Consider the following 18,084-nt stretch of genomic DNA (forward strand, 5'->3'; position numbering starts at 1 on the left):
CTTGGCAAGCAATACAACCATACTAGACTCTAAAAGAGCGTAAACTGCAAAAACATAGAATTTCTACTGTGGGGTAGGCTGGGTCGGGCAATAAAGAAACCGTGGGAGGAACACCCAGCCGAAAGAACGTTACCAGGGATAAGTAACTTGTTCTTCAAATGGATTGTGTCCTCCCATGTATTCCTCATTTATGATAGACTCTCAAAGCAGTATTAGTTTTGGCGGAGGAAGTATGAATTTGGTCATCAAGGGATGTTATAAACCGAATGAAGGACTGCTTTTCCAAAGCTTCCATCCTGACTTAAGGTGGAATCAAGGCAGTAATGCTTTATAAATGTGTGAATGGTAGACCAAGTGGTTGCCTCACATATTTTTTATTGGAACCCCTCTTTGCAGAGCGGAAGTAGCAGCCATGCCCCTAGTGGAATGGGCTCTCAAGCCTTCTGGGGATCTTTCCCAGCCAGTCTATAGCATTGAGTAATAGCTAAAATAATCCATCTGGACAAGGTTCGTTTAGTTACAGCCTGTCCCAGTCTATGACCCGTGTATCCTATAAACAGTTGGTTATCTAGACGAAGCTTTGATAAACTTGAAATGTAGAAATTCAGAGCCCTTCTTGGGTGAAGTCCGTGCAACCTTTCCTCTTAATTGCCAGGATGAGGTGGAGGGTAAAAAGTAGGTAATACCATATAATCTTAGTTAGGAGTGAAGGTTTGACCTTAAGGGCAACCTTGTCCTTATAAAAGACTGCAAAAGGTGGTTTAGAAGATGGTGATGGTACTTGCAACTCACTCACCCTACATTCTGATGTTAATGCTACTAACAAGATGGTTTTGAAAGTTAGTCTTAAGGAACAATGGAGTGGTTCAAATGGAGAACGCATGAGAAACTTAAAAACAAGATTAAGGTCCCAGCCCGGAACCTAAAAAGAAATTGTATCAAAAGGTATTTTAAAATACAACGTTCCCTCAGACGAGCGCTTGAAGATGGAAAACAAATCTAAATAACCTTTAATGGCTCCAACCTGGAGCCCGAGATTGGCCAAACGCAGCAGAAAAGATAACACCTCCTGTGTTTTGCATAGAAAAGGATCCACATTCTTATCCCTGCACCAGCTGCAGAATTTGTTTCAACGGCAGCAGTTCAAAGGCTTTGTTGCTGGCCTTCTGGCAGAAAACAAAATCTCCATCATGTCATCCAGAAGGTTCCATTCCTTGTACCTCAGCATCTCAGAAACCATGCGTGAAGGCGGAGTGTCTTGACCTCTGGATAGAGAGCCCGACCCTGGTCTCACGAAAGAAGTTTCTTTCTTTGTGGAAGACGTATTGGCGGGCAGATGGGCATGTCCAGAATGTCCGGGTACCACGTCCTCCTGGCCCAATCCGGGGACATTAGGATCATGGATTTCCCAAACATTCCTAACCTCCTGATCACGTGAAGAATGACAGTTGACTGGAGGAAACACATACAGGAGTGTAAACTCCCAGTCCACCACGAACGCGTCTCCTAGAGCTCCTCCTGGGGGAAATTCCCTGGAGCAGTACAGTTCGCACTTCTGGTTGACACTGGTCGCAAACAGGTCCACCTGAGGGGTTCCCCACATGGCGAAGATCTCTTGAAGGACTTCCTGAGCTAGTTCCCACAAGTGGGAGACTGCTCTGCCTGCTCAGGGCATCCGACACCGCATTCTTCTCTCAGGCCTCTCGGCACAGTTGAAGTAAACCTATATCTCCTCTCTTGTAGAGGTTGAACATGGCCACTGTGTTGTCTGCCATTATCAGGACATTCTTTCCCCGTACAGAGGGCAGAAAAGCCTTCAGTGCAAGTCTGATTTCTCTCAGCTCCAAATGATTGATGTGTAGTTTGGACTCCGATGGAGACCAACGACCGTGGATAGTCAGATTTCTGGCGTGAGCTCCCCACCCCGCGAGTGAGGTGTCCGTCACTACCGTTATCTCCTGCCATAGTTGCCAAAAAAGTTCTCCTTTCAAAAGGTTGTCCTCGCAAGCCCATCACAGGAGATCCTGTGCGACACTGTTTGGAACCTGAAATAGGTCTACTATGTTGCCCGAGAACTGAGACCACTGTTCTGCGAGCCAATTGGAGGGATCTCATTCTCAGGTGAGCCTCTGGAACCAGGAAAATGCAGGATCCCATGAGGCTGAACAACCTCAAGAAGTCGAAGGCCAGGAGACGCTGGGCACTCTGAAATTTGGTGACCATCTGCAGAATGTTGTGAGCCCTCACCTCAGGTGGCGAGGTCTTTCCTAAGGATGTATCCAGTAAAGCCCTGATGAATTGTAGCTTCTGAGATGGTATCATAGGGGACTTCAAGCTCAGTCTGTGGAGAGAGTGGCAGGTGACGCTGAAATGATCCAGAACTTGTTCGGGAGAACGCACCCTGATCAGCCAATCGTCTAGGTAAGGGTAGACATGAACCCCCAACCCCCTTCTCCTAGACTTGCTACCACCAACACCATCAGTTTGGTGAAAACCCTTGGGCGGAGGTAAGACAGAACAGCAGAACTCGAAACTGATAATGAGACCCGCCAACAGCGAACGGCCCTGTTCTGAGCAACTTGCAATTTCTTGACATTTGCCCATGTTGTACCGACCAAAAGCCCATTACAATAGTCGTGCCTGGAATTGATGTTTGCTGAGGCTAACAAAGCCCTATTGTCTTCCGATAAATATGGCCTAATCTGCCACAGGAGCTGGGGCATGTATGTACAGTTGAGGGTCACATGAGATAAATGTTTCTTGAAATCAAGGTGGCAATCAAAAATCATTCCCAGGGTTTTAACCTGGCTAGACACCCCAATTCTGTCCCCTCCAATCAGAAAGGCCTCATATTGAGGAGCTAATAGCTTAAGTTTAACTGGGCTTCCAACAATTAGGAGCTTGTTTTTTGTTCAATGCCATTGAATTTTTCCCGGTTACACGAATATCACTGATTACACAAAGCTGCTTTATAGGCGGCTTCGTTCCTCGAGCGAAGGATGATACTCTAGTGGCTGTAGCTCCTCTCTGCCTCCAGCAGACGTGCAGGAGCGCCCCGAAATCGTGCACAGATAACGAAGCTTGGCTTAGTATTCCTTCTAGGTTTTACTTGTGCTGTTCGCCGACCATTAGGAGATAGTTGATCACCATACAACGGGGTAAAGGGCATCTCACTGCCCAGTTCGGGTCTGCCACCACTCCTTTGCGATACTGCTGCCACCATGGAAGTTTTGCTCCTCCGGGCCTTTCACCTCGCTCGCTGTGTTCCTAGGTAATATGCTGTGGAATCAGGAAAACAAGAGCAGGGATACCGCGTCTCACCTCCGGGTTCTCCACTCACATTCCCCAGGGACCCGTCACCCAGGTGATCCTCCCGCACTGGTCCATCCCCACGAACTGTATCCAAAAGCGATGGCCGTGACCTAACCACCGGGATGACAGATTCCAAGGGACTAAGTGGTGAGACACCCTTGGGTTTCTGAAATACCCTTCCCCTATACGAGGTAGAGATAGCTGGTTTCTTTCAAGGTCCCGCCACTGTTGAGTCCTGAAAGGAACAAGGGGCAAATATGTCTACGGGTTCTCGCATAACTTTCCTCTGCTGTTAATGAGGCAGACTGTTTATGTCCGTCTCATGGGTGTAACCTATAAACTGGGAAGGGTTAGTTCTCCCTATTTCAGGATAGGCACTTGATGGGGTAATAGGGTCATATTATTTTGATTCTGCCCATTCCGAGACCAGAGAGTCCTGAGAATAGTAGTCCCTATACAAATTCTTCTGAGATAGGAATTCTCTAGGTGAATTGGGCACTTTTTTCAGGAGGGTGGAAAAAGCAGGTAATACTGCCCAAGATGACTTCTTCAGGGAGTCCCGGGATAATAGCTGATTGTACTATCTTAAATTCCCCTCGAATATTAATATGCAAGGGTATTTTGGGATAAACTTCATAATCCCTGTTTATACGTGACTCTGACCACAGCTGCATCTTCTAGGTCTAAGGCGGAAACCAGATTGGGTCTTATGGCCGTTTGTCGGCTACCTGAGTCAACCAAAGCTCTTACTGACCTCCCATTCACTAGGGCACTTTCGTATGAGAAGTCAACTGGAGATTGACAAACATATACTAAAAGTTTCAATATCTTCCTCTGGTTTGTCCCACTCATCCCCTTTCAGGCATCCTATTTCCATAGGTTCCTCCTTGATATTTTTAGGGCTATGTCAGGCCAAATGGCCCGTTTCTCTACAAGAAAAACATGGGTGGCGATAGTTTCAACCCTTTAATTTCCTCCTTTCTACTCTCTTCCCTACCCTCCGGATCAAGCCTTCTTATTTCCACTTTTTCTTTGGGACTCCATTCTTTTGATCTAGAAAAATCTTCCCCTCTATCATCGGGATTTGGGAGCGGTGTATGGAATTCTGGTGCTTTTGTTCTTCTAAGGAACGCAACAGTAAAAAGGGAGACAAGTGATCACAATTCAAGGGTGTTTTTTAAACTGTTTCAAATAATAAGGCAGTCCTAGTGGCATCTTGTCAAATAAATGGGCCTATACTAAAAAACCTATTGGCAATCCTTACGCTATGTTACAAAAGAGTGTGGGATAATGTTCACAAGAAAAGAAAGACGTGTTCACAAATAATATGTCAGGATGTTATAGCCGTGGTATCCTTTCCCAAAGTGTTTAGCACGGGACAAGGCGAGCCTCTTGAGCACCGCACACAACTGGGATTCTCCAGCACAAGGCTATTGTTCTTCTCAGCGATATCAGGATCCTTGGTGGTCAAGTCTCTTTCACAAAGTCTCTTGCCCCGAGAGCCTGATGTATCAAAATAACAAAACTAAGTTATTTTCTATATGCACATTGGGTGATGACGCTTCACCTGGGCATCCCCCTCTTCCGGGCTCAAATCCTTTTGAATGCTATCCTCCCTCTGTTGGGTTCACTACGGCCTTTTCTCAGACTTTTTCACTTGTAGAATTCACGGGTTTCAATGTCTTTTTAAACAGTGTTTTATTGCGGACATCCCTCGGCTGGGTACACTCTTGTCATCAAAATGTTAACAGGACTATTGTACCTCAACCCGCTCAGCAGGCATCCGTCAGCCGAGTTTACCTGTGCCACTGGTACAGTTTGTCTTGCTTTACACAACGCAGGATTTTTTCCCCCTTTGCTTTCCTCTGGGTTACGGGTCAGATACTTTCGAAGGGTTTTACTAGACCCTTTGTCATGATTCCTGCCCCTCATGTCCCCAGCCCTCCAAGATGTCAGGCTGGAGCCAGGCCACAATCACCTACATGGCCCTCAAGGGCCTCTCCATCCCTCCAAAGACCTACTTGGAGTCAGACTTGGCGCTTGTGGCACCAGACTCATTCACTCCCATAGGATAACATTGGGGATTGGACTTGTAGTGCATTGATGGGGACAAGATGGATGCCCCCACATATTTCGGTTCCCAGAACTGCATGTGCAGTCTAGTCTTTTGGGTGGGGTTCAGCCCAGAGACACTTGGGATACCCAGAGACTATTTAAGCCACGCCCAGGCTGAGAAACATGCTTTGCGTTTTCTGCACCTGCAGCGTGACACTCGCCGTGTTCGTATCGGTCTACAGAAGGCCTGCATCTTTCTTCTGCGCTCAGCTCCTGCAAGAAGAAGAACACCGTTAGGAACAGCCTTTCCTTGCGGTGTTTCTGCCCATCATTCATCGCTTCTTCTGTTCTGCGGGCATCTTTGGCGGTGTCATTCCCATCCCGGCACGCCGCTTCCTAAGGAAAAGGGAAAAGAACGGAAAAAAAGGCATTAGTAATCATTCAGCAAATCTTCGCTTATTTTTAAAGACTATACGAGCTTCAAAAGCTTACCTGAATCCCAGCTGCTCTGAGGGAACTCTGTCTCCGAAAATTCTCATCCATCTGCAAGAGGAAAAAGACATGCCAGGTTAGCGTGGAAACATCTGGAGGCGCCACATACCGCGCTTACTCACCGCATTTCTTCTTCATAACCGCCATCCATGCTGAAAACGTCGCGGCACCTAAAAGACACAGAAAAAGAACTCAGTTCTATACAAATACGAAAGGGTCGCATCGCGCTCACACTCACCTTCAGCGCTACTCATCTCAGCAGCACGTCACCATCCCCGGACGCCGGCCATCATATAAGGAAGGAAAGGAACGAAGTTAGAGAACTGTTCAAAAGGCTCGTTATACTTACCTGTCGGACTCTTGCCATTGAAGTAACTAGGCAGCAACGAGCCCGCATCAATCAACGCGCCCCTGCCCTGAAAGCAGGACGGAGAGCACACTTTCCAAGAAAACAAGGTGAGCTGTAGATCAAAGGGAAGGGTTGGACCCCTGGGAAGAAGGGATTCAAGCACACAGTGACAATAGGGAGTTAAACTCTACCAATCCTGTGTTTCAGGCCTAGTCTCCAGTCGAGTAGACTCCAGGGAACGGTTTGAGGTCGTAAGAGGTCAGAACAGGCTGAGTGACGTCCCCGTGGATACCAGGTGAGCGTTACACTCTTGTATGACCACATGCGTCGGCCCTCCTAGGGCTTTCTGGTATCGCTAGTTTCAACAAGAAGGGGACAGGTCAGAGTCTTTTGAATGAGCGCCCACGTGGCGCCGGACCACTCAGCACCTGGTCTCCCCCTGGGTTTCCGTTCTGTAACGCACCAAATCTTTTTTTCCTTGATTCAAATTACGTCGACTCACCGGCTGTGATGAACCACTTGGTTTTTCTTGTCTCTGGAGACAAGGGTGGTACCACAGTAGCAAGCGTTCCTCCCTGACTTGGTTATCCGTGTAGGAGGGTTCCATGCACCGTTGACACGTGGTACGCCACATGCTGGCTTTTGTTCCCGGCCTTGTAATTCCTTTTTTGGGGGCTTTGCAGGTCTGTGTCGATAAGGACAAGGGCACTTCCCTCCTGAACGTCCTTTCAGTTCTTGTCGCCTTTCACCGTCTCTTGAATTGCTGTGCTGGAACTACCTTGTTGTACGGTCTGCCTTGCTCCAAGTGTGCTTTCATGCTCTGCCTTTTATCCCTGTGGAGAAGGGAAAGGGCTGTCAGGTGTGCATAGTTATTGGCAATTGCTCTAATGCAATCATCTTGATTGGTTCATTGATTGTTTTGTTATTAACCCATAATGAGACATTGGGCCTCATTACGAGTCCGGCGGTAACCGAGGCGGTAAAACCACCTGATTACCGCTGGACTCATTACCATTCCGCCTCCGTGATTCCCGGTATTACCGAGGCATTACAACCCCGGTTTCCCGGGAATCACGGAGGCGGAATGAAGTTAATCCCCATTCCCATTGAGTCCTATAGGACTCAATGGGAATGGGGATCATGGAAACACCGGCAGCATGTCGTAATGCTGCCGGTGTTTCCTCGTCCGCCTGCAGGCGGGCGGTGTTAAACCCGCCAGGTCAGACCTGGCGGGAACATCACCTCCCGCCTGCAGGAGTTGTAATCACCCGGCATGGAAACAATGTTGGCGGCAGGTTTACTGCCACCGTTGTTTCCATACCAGGCGATTTGTAATGAGGCCCATTGTTTTTAATTTGCTCTCCGAGTTCTAGGGGCGTTTCAGCAGGGTTGAGTTTGACATTTCACAACTTCCGTCAATAAGAGTTGCCAGTCTGCCCTACTCGTTTGGGGAGTCCTTTTATAGATCTGAAGGTGGCTCCTAAAGTCACATTAAGCAGTTGATAGGTAGTCTGTAACTCACCCTTTAACAGAGGCCCCAAATAACATTGTTTTACATGTTCCTCCCATCCTCCTGGCCAACCAACCTTTCAAAATGAATAAAGACATCTCCTAAATCCTCTCCCTCCTGATAAGGTTGCAATATTCCTTGTGTAGTAAGGGTTGGGTTTGTAATTGAACCAGTTTCGGTAGATTTTCCTGGAGACGTTTCTCCACTTGCAACTGGTGGGTGGCCAATTGGGCAATGAGAGCATCAAGGTTGGCCATTTCTTCAGGAGGAGTAAGAGTTCCCCCAGAAGTGTTCTCAGATTCCGAAAAAATAGAGTTTAGACTTCCACTTTTTCAGAGGAAGTGATCTGATTATCTGAGTCCGATTCCGAAGAGGGAGGAGATACGAGTTGCTTAGCGTCGCCGCCAGGTGGTCTGTGGAGTGGAGCAGGTTTAACCCCAAATAAAAAAGGTTCAGGAAAGGATGGACTCAAGGCACTAGGTCTAATAAAATTGTGGTAGGGTCGTATTTTAAGAACTATTCAATCCCATTGCTGGATGTTATAGTGGGTGATTGATAGAGTGTCCAACAGAACATGAGTTTTGAAAGTTAAGTCCAGTTGTCCAGTTGGAATTTGCAGCTGAGCGTATAAGGCTTCCTTAAGGGTGGATATGCAATCAAAAGTGCAGATTTCAATAATTCTATTTTCCCCTTCCGGTGGTATGACAATCACTAACATGGGTTCTCAGTTTTGATCAATTTACCCACATCCCACTCCTGACGCGACATGTAAGGAACATGTAAGGAAGGCGTAGTATCAGAGGCATGACAGACACAAGGAATGTAGTTCAAGGGTTTTTATTGAACTTTGCATGGCTCGGAAAACAACTATTCTATTTGAAACCTAATTACCAACGATGGGAGCCAGCTACAACCATCAAAATAAAGAAAACTCTGTCCTAGTCATGTTGTGTCAAAACATAGATGGCCATTACTAAACATCTATTGCCAAACCTTACTCTATATAACAAAAGTGTGTGGGATGATGGTGTATAACAAAAACAGTGTATAGCAAAATGAAAAGGTCCAAGGGGTTCGGTAGTTCAGGACTGCTGAACTGTAGCTCCCCCTACCCCACGTTTCAGCACAGGAAAAGACAGAACAGGAGTCGAGCTTGGAGTACACTCGAAGCTTGTGGCACATGGAAGCAGTGCTTTACGCATGGCAGGGTATTCCTGAGCAAAGTCTCTCTTTCAGTGTCAATCAAGAGTCTCGCGACTGGGAAATATTCTGCTCTACAGTTCACATGCTTTAACTTTACAAACAACAAATACTTCAGGTTACCCTCCGTCGGGCTCAGACCTTTCTCTTTTCCTTTTGACGTGGACTTCCCTCAGCCGGGCTCAAGTCCATGTACTTTCTCACAAATGTCTTGCAAGTAAAGGATCCCCTCGATGGAGCGCAAGCTTCTTCACCTTAATGATCAACTGTACGTACGTTTGAAGTCTTTCGATTGTGCAAGGGTGTTTTGCTATGACCTTTGCATGACCACTTCGAATTCAGTTCATTCAGTTCTGCACTTCCACTTACACTCAATGTCCCCGTCAGACCTTCGACTGGGCACTCCAGGTGCCAGACCACTCAGCACTAGCTAATCCATGAGTCTTTTCCTGTAGCTCAGCAACTCCCTCTTTTTCGCTTAGCTCGCATCTCTACATATGAGGCGTTGAAAAAGCTGTTCACGTTGCAAAAATCTTGCCGCTCGCAGCCTTCGCTTCAAAGCACACAGGTATCTCACAGTTCCCTCCAACTCATTCGTTACACAAAGATGCTTTATCAGCGGCTTCATTCCTCGAGCCAAGGATGACACTCCGTCGGCTGTAACTCCTTGCTGCCTCCAGCAGACATGCAGGAGGGCCCCGATTTCGTGCACAGATTTCAAAGCTTCGCTTAGTATTCACGCTAGGCTTTGCTGTGCGCTAACCATTCTGAGGTAGCTGATCACCATACAACGGGGTAAAGGGCTTCTCACTGCCCCATTCAGGTCCGCCACCACTCCTTTGCGATACTGCTGCCACCATGGAAGTTTTGCTCCTCCATACCTTTCGCCTCGGTCACTGTGTACTCCCATGCTCTGCCTTTTATCCCAGTGGGAAAGGTGTGTGTGTGTGCTTTTTTTTTTAAGTTCCCAGGTAATATGATGGAGAATCAGGCAAACAAGATCAGGGATACCGCATCTCATCTCCGGGTGTCCCACTTCTACTCCCCAGGGAGCCCTCACTCATGTGATCGTCACGCACTGGTCCACCTCCAGGAACTGGATCCAAAAGTGATGCCCATGTCCTGGCCAACTGAATGACAGATACCAAGGGACAAAGTGATGAGACAACCTTGGATTTCATACATATTTTGCCACTGGCAGAAAATACTTTCCTTGACCAAGCGTCCATACGCTTATCATCCTGATCTGGTGGAATGGTCGGATAGGCAGCAAGCTTGAGGTAGCGGTTGCTGCTTGCACCACCAGGCTTTCTGAGGTATGATGTTTAGACAAGTAGCTGGGGTCACTACTTGACAGCCTCCATTTTTTTGGCACATTTTTATTGGCTGCCGAACTCGATTCCAGTGCCTCCCAGTTTTCACTTATTCTCTTTTATAGTGCGACATGAAAAGGTAGGATTGGATCCCTTTGAGGACCTTTGTCTAGGATATCTGAGGTCATCCTGCTCGAAAGTGAGGGCCTGTAAGATGCATCGAGTGAAAATCTGGTTCTGGTTTACCAAAATCCAACTCTGGTGAGATGTCCACCCCTCTGGCTGTTTGTAAATTCTCACGCAGGTCCTGCAACGGAGATTCTTCCGATATAAAACTATCAGGAACATTAGTAGTGCCATATTGTAATCCAAAAGGTGGATCATTGTCGCCTGAAGGCTCATTGCCTTCATAAATGGACGCGAGAGATAACTAAAAAAATCCTTTCTAGGCAATGGTATAAATTATTTTTGAATTACTAGTAAAGGCTTTGATGGTTTGGAGCCAGATGCCGATGGAGCCATCACCAAATTTGATTTTTGCGTCAATGTTTTCGATGAAGACGTTTTGGGTGTCAATGGCACTGATGGCGTTAACTGCGCCAATGGCGTTGATGACATCAATGGCGTCAACAACGTCAATGCCTTCGACATGGACTTTGTCTGTGACGAACTTCAATTGCTCGACGGATTCTTCAATGACTTTTCATCATGTCGAGGCCTTGACGGCTCTCAATGAGAATCTGGCCTTCATCCCGGGCTCGAGGGCATGCAGGACTTGGCTCGAGCCCTTTCCTTACCGGCTTCAGAAGGCGTGGTAGGAGCATGGCCTACTTGCTCAAAAATGTTCAGCATTTCCTGCCTGAATGATTCCCATTCAGCCGGAGTAAAGGCCTTAGTAGGGCGAGATATACTCCTCTTTGGAGAAGAGTCGGATGAGTAAGACGAAGTAGGTGATTTATGATGCCTTATCTTCGATTTCCTCGACGACGACGAGTGGTGAGAGCCACTCTGTGACGTGGACCTTTTAGTTTTCTTTCCTCCAGGAGAGTCATCTCTCGCTTCGTCGGAGGAATGTTTTTTTGACGGGGTAGTCGAAGGGGATTTCTTGTGGAGTCTACCTACTGCTAATTTCCCTTTACGCTCCTTCAGAGCTTTTCCGGTCATCGATTGACACTACTGACAGGTCGAGGTCTTGCGCTCCACATGAAAACACCACAAGCACACCCGATGTGGGTCCGTCAGTGACGTTGTAGCCTCGCAGTCTTGGCATTTCTTAAACCCAGTCTTTGGGGTTGTCGGAGCCAAAGACGAAGACATTATTCACATTATTCACAAACTCAAAGTAATATATGAAACGCGCTGTAGTTCAATAAGCAAAAGCTTACTCAGAAAAACCTGCCGAAATGCATTTTTCCGAAGCAGCTGAATCTGGATTTTGGAGAGATCATAAATGAGGAATACGTGGGAGGACACAATCCATTCGAAAGGGGACTGTGAGACGAGAGAGGGAGACAAGAAGGGGAGTGGGAAGCAGAGAGACGGGATTGGGGAGGAAAGAAGGCAGGTAGAGCAAACAATAGGAAGGAGTGAGAGGGAGGTGAGAGATGCAGATGGTGCAATGGCAAGAGGGGTGAGTGAGAGAGGTACAAGACATACAGATAGAGAGGGCGACAAAGATGATCACAAAGGGTGGAGAGAGAGAAAGAAAGATAGGGAAAGAAAGAGAGAGAAAGAGCGAGAGAGAAGACGAAGAGAAATCCTAGTGATATCGTGCAGTCCAACAGACCAGAGAAAGTTCCAGGGGGAGATGCAGAGAAAAAGCCATGGCTTTTAGGTTTCCCTGTCCAGATTAGAAATACTATGGTAATAGGGGTTAACTTGCTTTAGAGAACGTCCGGGATAATCTGGGGGTTAGGAACGCCTGGGTCAAGGTGGAGGGAGCCCACGTGGATGTTGCAAGACTCATAGTGACGCCCTTAGTCTCACCTAAGTTTTGTATGTACAGCCTAAGCATTACTTACCTTTAATTTCCTTTGTTTGCTGTGGCTTAGCAAGGTGCAGACGAGGCATACAAACAGTGGCCCTAACTTGTTTTCTGCATTCTAGGCTATTTAAAAAATAAATCCTTGAATGCTAGTAATGATTGGCTAATTATATATGGGCTAGGTTTCAAATATAAATATTTTCAATTAAGGGTGTCTTATGAGTAGAGATATTCTATGTGCATGATGCTGATGGAGAATCTTTGAACAATGTACACATTTAATACAGAAGCCTATCCACTATCAATGAGGGCCTTCTGTTTGTCAGCCAATGAGATGGGCTGGCCCACGGTGACCACTTCAGGTTCTGAATTCACCTGTGTCCTACCACAGGTGAACAACAAAGTGAAGGTGCCTTAGTCATAGGTGAATTCAGGAAAGATACCAACACTGGAGAACTACAGTCACAGGTAGTTAATTTATTTCTTCCCCAGCAATGGATTTTTTTAGATTTGCATGCTTGCAGTAGATAAACAGTAAATGATAAAATTTACAATAGGAAAGGAGAGCCTTATGGGCTCACCTTGTTGAAATAGGCCCGGCCACAGTAAATGTCTAGCTTTGTTTCTAAATCTCTATAAAATAGTACTTGGTTATCAAGATGGCCCCTTTCAATTTGTTGCAATACAAATGTGCAGTAATCGTATGACTGCTAATGCAGCCAATCTGGGATTCATCTGGTAGATTGTGTGCCAACCCCTTCTTCTGAAGGGCATATGTGTCATCTTGTGGCACAGAGTGATATTAGCCATGTCTTGCATTGGAATAGTCTACCCCTTATTTGCTGTACTAAAAGCTACCAAAACTTGTTTTACATATGACCTTTCTTCTGTCCTTATAATAGTGAAAGCATGTTTGTCATCCAGGGACTGCAACAATCTCTCAGAAGGAGATGCAGAATTCCGGAAAGATTTCAGCAATGCCAAAGCTTGATGTAAATGCAAGTCTGTTAGAAGTTTAAGATAGCATTTAGGATTAGTTCTAAGAACTACCCTGTAAATCCATGTATATATCAGTGCTGTCAGGAACCACGGGCAGCCTCACTGCCTCGTACCCTGCCTCCGTGATCACTACGGCAAAGACTGGAGGATGCCATGGTGACGGGGACTCCAAGTTCCGAAACGCTTAGTGTATACTTAACGCTTCGCTACACGCCCAAACGCTTCCTGATGCCATGGCAAAATGCCATGTCCTACGTGAAAGACTCAGGAAGAACAACAAATGGACCAACGTTTGGACGGAACGATGCTCGACAAACTGCTGGTAAGTCAAGTGCCCTGTTCCTTAAATAGTGATTTACTGTAGTGTTCTGTGTACCGTCTTTTCCTGTCCCCCAACTTGCCTTTGAATTACCCTGTTTTTGGCATACCTTCTGTGTTGACCTGGCCTGTCCCTCAACTTCTGCTTGATACATTGGATTATTTAACTACCTTGAGTCCGCTCTCCTCTCAGAACAGTTGAGGATCCAGTGGATTCTTATGGACATATGTAATCTGCCTCCTACAAACTATAACCTGGACTTCCTTACCAAGGATTTTCTAATTTTCTGTTCACCAACCTTAGTTGAGCCCTCATGCCACCCTGGAGTGCCCTGCATTTATTTTCTTTATGTACATCCACGTTCTGTATGGGCGGTACCCGTCCCTTGCTGACCTGTTGTTCCCATCAGCGTCTTCAGCTGCAACTGATACAGGTGAGCGGACTAATCCGTGATTCAGACTTGTGTGTTTGCGCTCTGCGAAAACCGTTCAGAACAGGTGCTTGCAAAAGCTTACATTTAATGAACCCGTCCAGTGGGCATTAATTTTGTACAAAATAAAGGCAGTTGCACAAAAAACCTACTTGAGATCCGCCTTATTCCTTGGGGTAGTGGATCAGAGACCAGTTTTGACAGTACAACAACGATCCTATGGTGGTTTAATCTTGCAAAGTGGAGGAAAATGATAAACAATTGTCTCAGGCACTTCTTGATTCTTTAAGAGGAACAGGAAAAGCATTTTAAGATACTTGGCAGATTTTGCCAGCTTGTATAATCAGCTTCTTGGAGACCGGCAGTTTCTCCAAATTTCACAAATTGACGGTTTTACATGGCAACATAGACTGGATGAACCACAGTCGACCAATTGCACATTTTCCTTCATCAAACATCGAAGGAAAAGGCAGCGATATCAAGGACTAACCACCATACAACATAGGCACATGGTCTACAGTAATAGGGCCCATAGCCTACCCACCTCATTGGCTGACTCAGAAAAGTCCAGAATTAGGCTAATGTATTAAAATTCTACCCAGGACTCCCAGTCTGTCGATAAAGCATGTGAATCAATGAAAGATGAAATACAAAAAAGGACCACATACTAAAATAGGAAGAAGCACAAATCCTTTTAAAAGTGCACTCACCTTTTGGCCTGCCATCAAAGTGCGGGCTGGTAGCCACCTTAAGACCAGGGTGTGGCAGGAGGAAGCAGTTGACTTGTGTAAAGCAAGAGTGGATGTGCTTGCGAACGTTCTGGATCTCCTCATGCTGGTTTTCTTTTACCTGCCAAACAAAACCAAATCATCACGGGTTTGAAAACAACATTGTCCTTCTGCTCTTTAAACCGAGGAGAGAAATGTGGACCTACACAACTCATTCCTAAATATCATGAGAGTGATTAGTTAAAGAAGGATACCTGCTCACCCGGTGGACAATCTCCCTCCAGATAAGTGGCAATGAAGGACCAAATAGTGCATGTTGGACAATAGAAACTCAAACTTGGAAGAAACTAGTTCAAAACAAGATTTAATGATGCATGCACAAGGTTGACTGCCCTCTTACCACCATCAGGCATTATGCAATTAGCCACTATTCTGAAGGTGGAATTAGGCAATCACTCAGGGAAAGGATCTGAAACTGGCCCTCAGCATTGCATACAAGTCAATGGGGCACCGCCAGCATCAGACAGGGAAGCAAATGATCAACCTGACCAGTGCACTTCACCTCTGCACGCTCCAGAGCATGGCATACGGTGGACCACAAGGCCCTCTAATGGAAGGTCTCCTTATCACAGACATGGTTATGATTCTGACTCACCAAGACTTTAGGAGGACCTGGCTATTCAGTGATAACACTACTCTTTTTTGTCCCAATCCTTCCACTATTAGGCGATGCCTCAGTGACCAACACCCCATATGAAAACTGAAAACAATAAAAACACACACACAAAAAACCCCACAACCAACAACCTTTGAAGGGACAAGCTTTTGAGCCCATATGCTTTTGGGCTGGGTGTAGGGGAGAACCTAGGACCAAGCAATACCCAATAATATTAAAGCAGTGTACACCCGAGCCATATCCATCGCAGGGGAAAGGTATGGTTGTAGGACAAGGAGTATTTCAAAGCAATATAGCAGATACAGTGCATAAAAAGACAGACAATAATTGCAGTGTACAAGTGTCATAACTATTTGCAGAACTGGTCTTAAGCCCACAAGAAAGAAAAGTGGCCACAAAGGACGGGCATGGTGGGGCCACCTAAAGGTTATAGGGAGTAATCGAGTCCGGGGAGGACCACGTGACCAACCCCCCGAAGATGTCATTCAAGCAAACTCCTTTGACAGTTGTCAATGAGGAGTCATCAACCCGGATTGAGAGCTCCAAGATTGTACCTAGAGGGAATTCCCCAGAGGCATCGTTTGCAAGCAATATGGCTGACCTGACCCACGTTCTCAGGGTTGCAGTGGTAGGCTTCTTCCCTGCATGGTAAGGACCAAATGAGACACAGAGGGCACTCCCTTGACAAAACAGGTTGTTGCTGTGGGTCCAGGTGGATGTTAACAACTTTACCTACAAGCAAGGGTGAGAGGGGGTGTTGGTTACCTCCAACCCTACCCTGGATAAATAGCAAGGCTTTGTGGGGGTATCATTCCAAAACCACCTCTGGGTAGAAGAAAGCGAGGCAGGGATGGGAAACAGGATCAGAACTTCTGGTACCCACATAGGGAGAAGAAGATGAGGGCACCCAATTCTAATTCTCTTCGCAAAAGCGATTGCCACCAGGAAGAGGCATTTGTAAAAGAGGGCAGCAATGGAGATGTATTCCAATGGCTCAAAGGAGTCGGACACCAACGCTCTAAGGGGCATGAGATTAATCCAGGTGGAGATACCAGATATGAAAGGGGGATTTAATGTGAATTTGTGACATCTTGGAGAACTTGTGCTGAGGTTTCACGAAGTGCAAATGAAAGAACACCATCTGACCCAAGGTTACCAGTTCTCCGAAGCAACGTTCATTAGAGGTTTAAATATAATGTTGGGCAAAGAGTTATGTAAAGTATTTAAGAAAATGTTACTTTCTGGATCATTTCTCCCTAAAGCACGGTTCTGAAACCTGTGGCCATCCAGATGTTTTAGACTGTTTCCCATGATCCCTTGCCTTTATGATGGAAGGGCTAATGGGAGTTGTAGTGAAAAAGTACTGGAAAACCCAAAGGTGCAGGTCGCAACCCCAAAAGGATACAGCCAAGGCAATAATTTCTTGCGTTGCTCTTTTTTTAAAAAAGATTCTTGATTTAGGTCTTCTGATGTGGGTCAACAATGACCTCTTGGGAGAAGTGTACCCTGTATTCAGTTTCACACTTGTCAGAACAGTGGCCAATTCTGATTAGGATTTGAACCTGTTCCTTTAATAAGCAAGTTCAGGAGACTCAATACGATAGTCACTTTGTTTAATTCTCTTGTTAAGAATTTTTTTTTTTTTTAAACATCTGTCTCTCCCCGGTGTCACTCACATTTTTTCTTAATCAAGTTTAGTCCTTGAGTCTTCTTGCTTCCAGTGATTTCCTTGTTGGCAGCACTCTCCTGTTAGACCCGCAGAATGGGTAGTGCTGAAGGATCGCTGAAGTTCCACTTTCAGCTTAATGGTAAGGTAAAAAGAAACTCCCATAGACAAGATTGATGTGGAGGATGTAGAGACTTTCTACTAGGGTCCTGACCATTTTCCTGGCCCGAGGCACCAGCTTTTTCTTTTTTTACCTCCCCATCACCCTAATGAATGCTCATGACGAAGGAGCCTGAACTTGCCCAGACAAAATGTCCTGACTAACTGCTGCCAGTTTTCAATGCGTCGACTTGCTCGCTCCTGCCTTACTCACAAAGCCTGTTGGAATAGGTTCTGTGTATTCCCCCGATTACAGTTTATTCTTCTCCACTTCAATCTGTCTATTTGATTAGTTTCTCACCAACTTTTTGTCTCTGACTAGGACTGGCACCTGCATTTAATTTACTTCCCGATCCCGGGATTCGCCGGTCATTATTCTTCTAAACCGGTGTGCTTACTTTATTTCCACGGGTGTACCACACAGTGCAGACCAAGCCTATAGAAGGCTGGTCCCCCACTTTGGTTTTCAGAGCACTCATCTATGCAAGCACTGTGCAGCACACTACAGGACTCTACAGCTCGTTCCAGGGGCGAGTCCCCCTTCTCGGCTTTCAGAAAGCTCTTTTGGCATTCAATTAGAAATGGTTTCTATTGGTGGGGCACAATAATCAAAAAATGCCATCACTTACATTACTGTCCATCATTACATGTTGCACTTGAACTCTTGAATAGCCAATGGATCCAGAAGCACAAGTGACAAGCCCTGCCTGTGGCCCCTCTGTTCTTGAACATCCCCATACCCCCCTGACACCCCCCCCCCCCCCCAAGTCCAGTATCATACTGGGAGGCAGTACCTGGACCCTATGGTCACTTCCCCACACATCCCATGGGTCAAGCAGGGGAGACCATCACAGAGGCTAGAGCTTTGATTATGGGGAGGGGGACCCAAGGG

At 46.3% G+C, this 18,084-nt stretch overlaps 1 protein-coding gene across 1 annotated transcript in view; it reads right to left on the minus strand.

The window, feature by feature from the left end:
* Positions 1 to 18,084, minus strand: part of ATL3 (atlastin GTPase 3) — a 1,042,039-nt gene that overhangs the window by 354,610 nt on the left and 669,345 nt on the right. The window contains exon 8 of the mRNA XM_069645000.1: positions 14,674 to 14,812. Within this exon, the coding sequence (XP_069501101.1) occupies positions 14,674 to 14,812 (139 nt within the window). The remainder of the gene's footprint in view (positions 1 to 14,673; positions 14,813 to 18,084) is intronic.

This window comes from Ambystoma mexicanum, chromosome 2p, assembly GCF_040938575.1.
Source record: "Ambystoma mexicanum isolate Mex_15411 chromosome 2p, UKY_AmexF1_1, whole genome shotgun sequence".
Taxonomy (NCBI): domain Eukaryota; kingdom Metazoa; phylum Chordata; class Amphibia; order Caudata; family Ambystomatidae; genus Ambystoma; species Ambystoma mexicanum.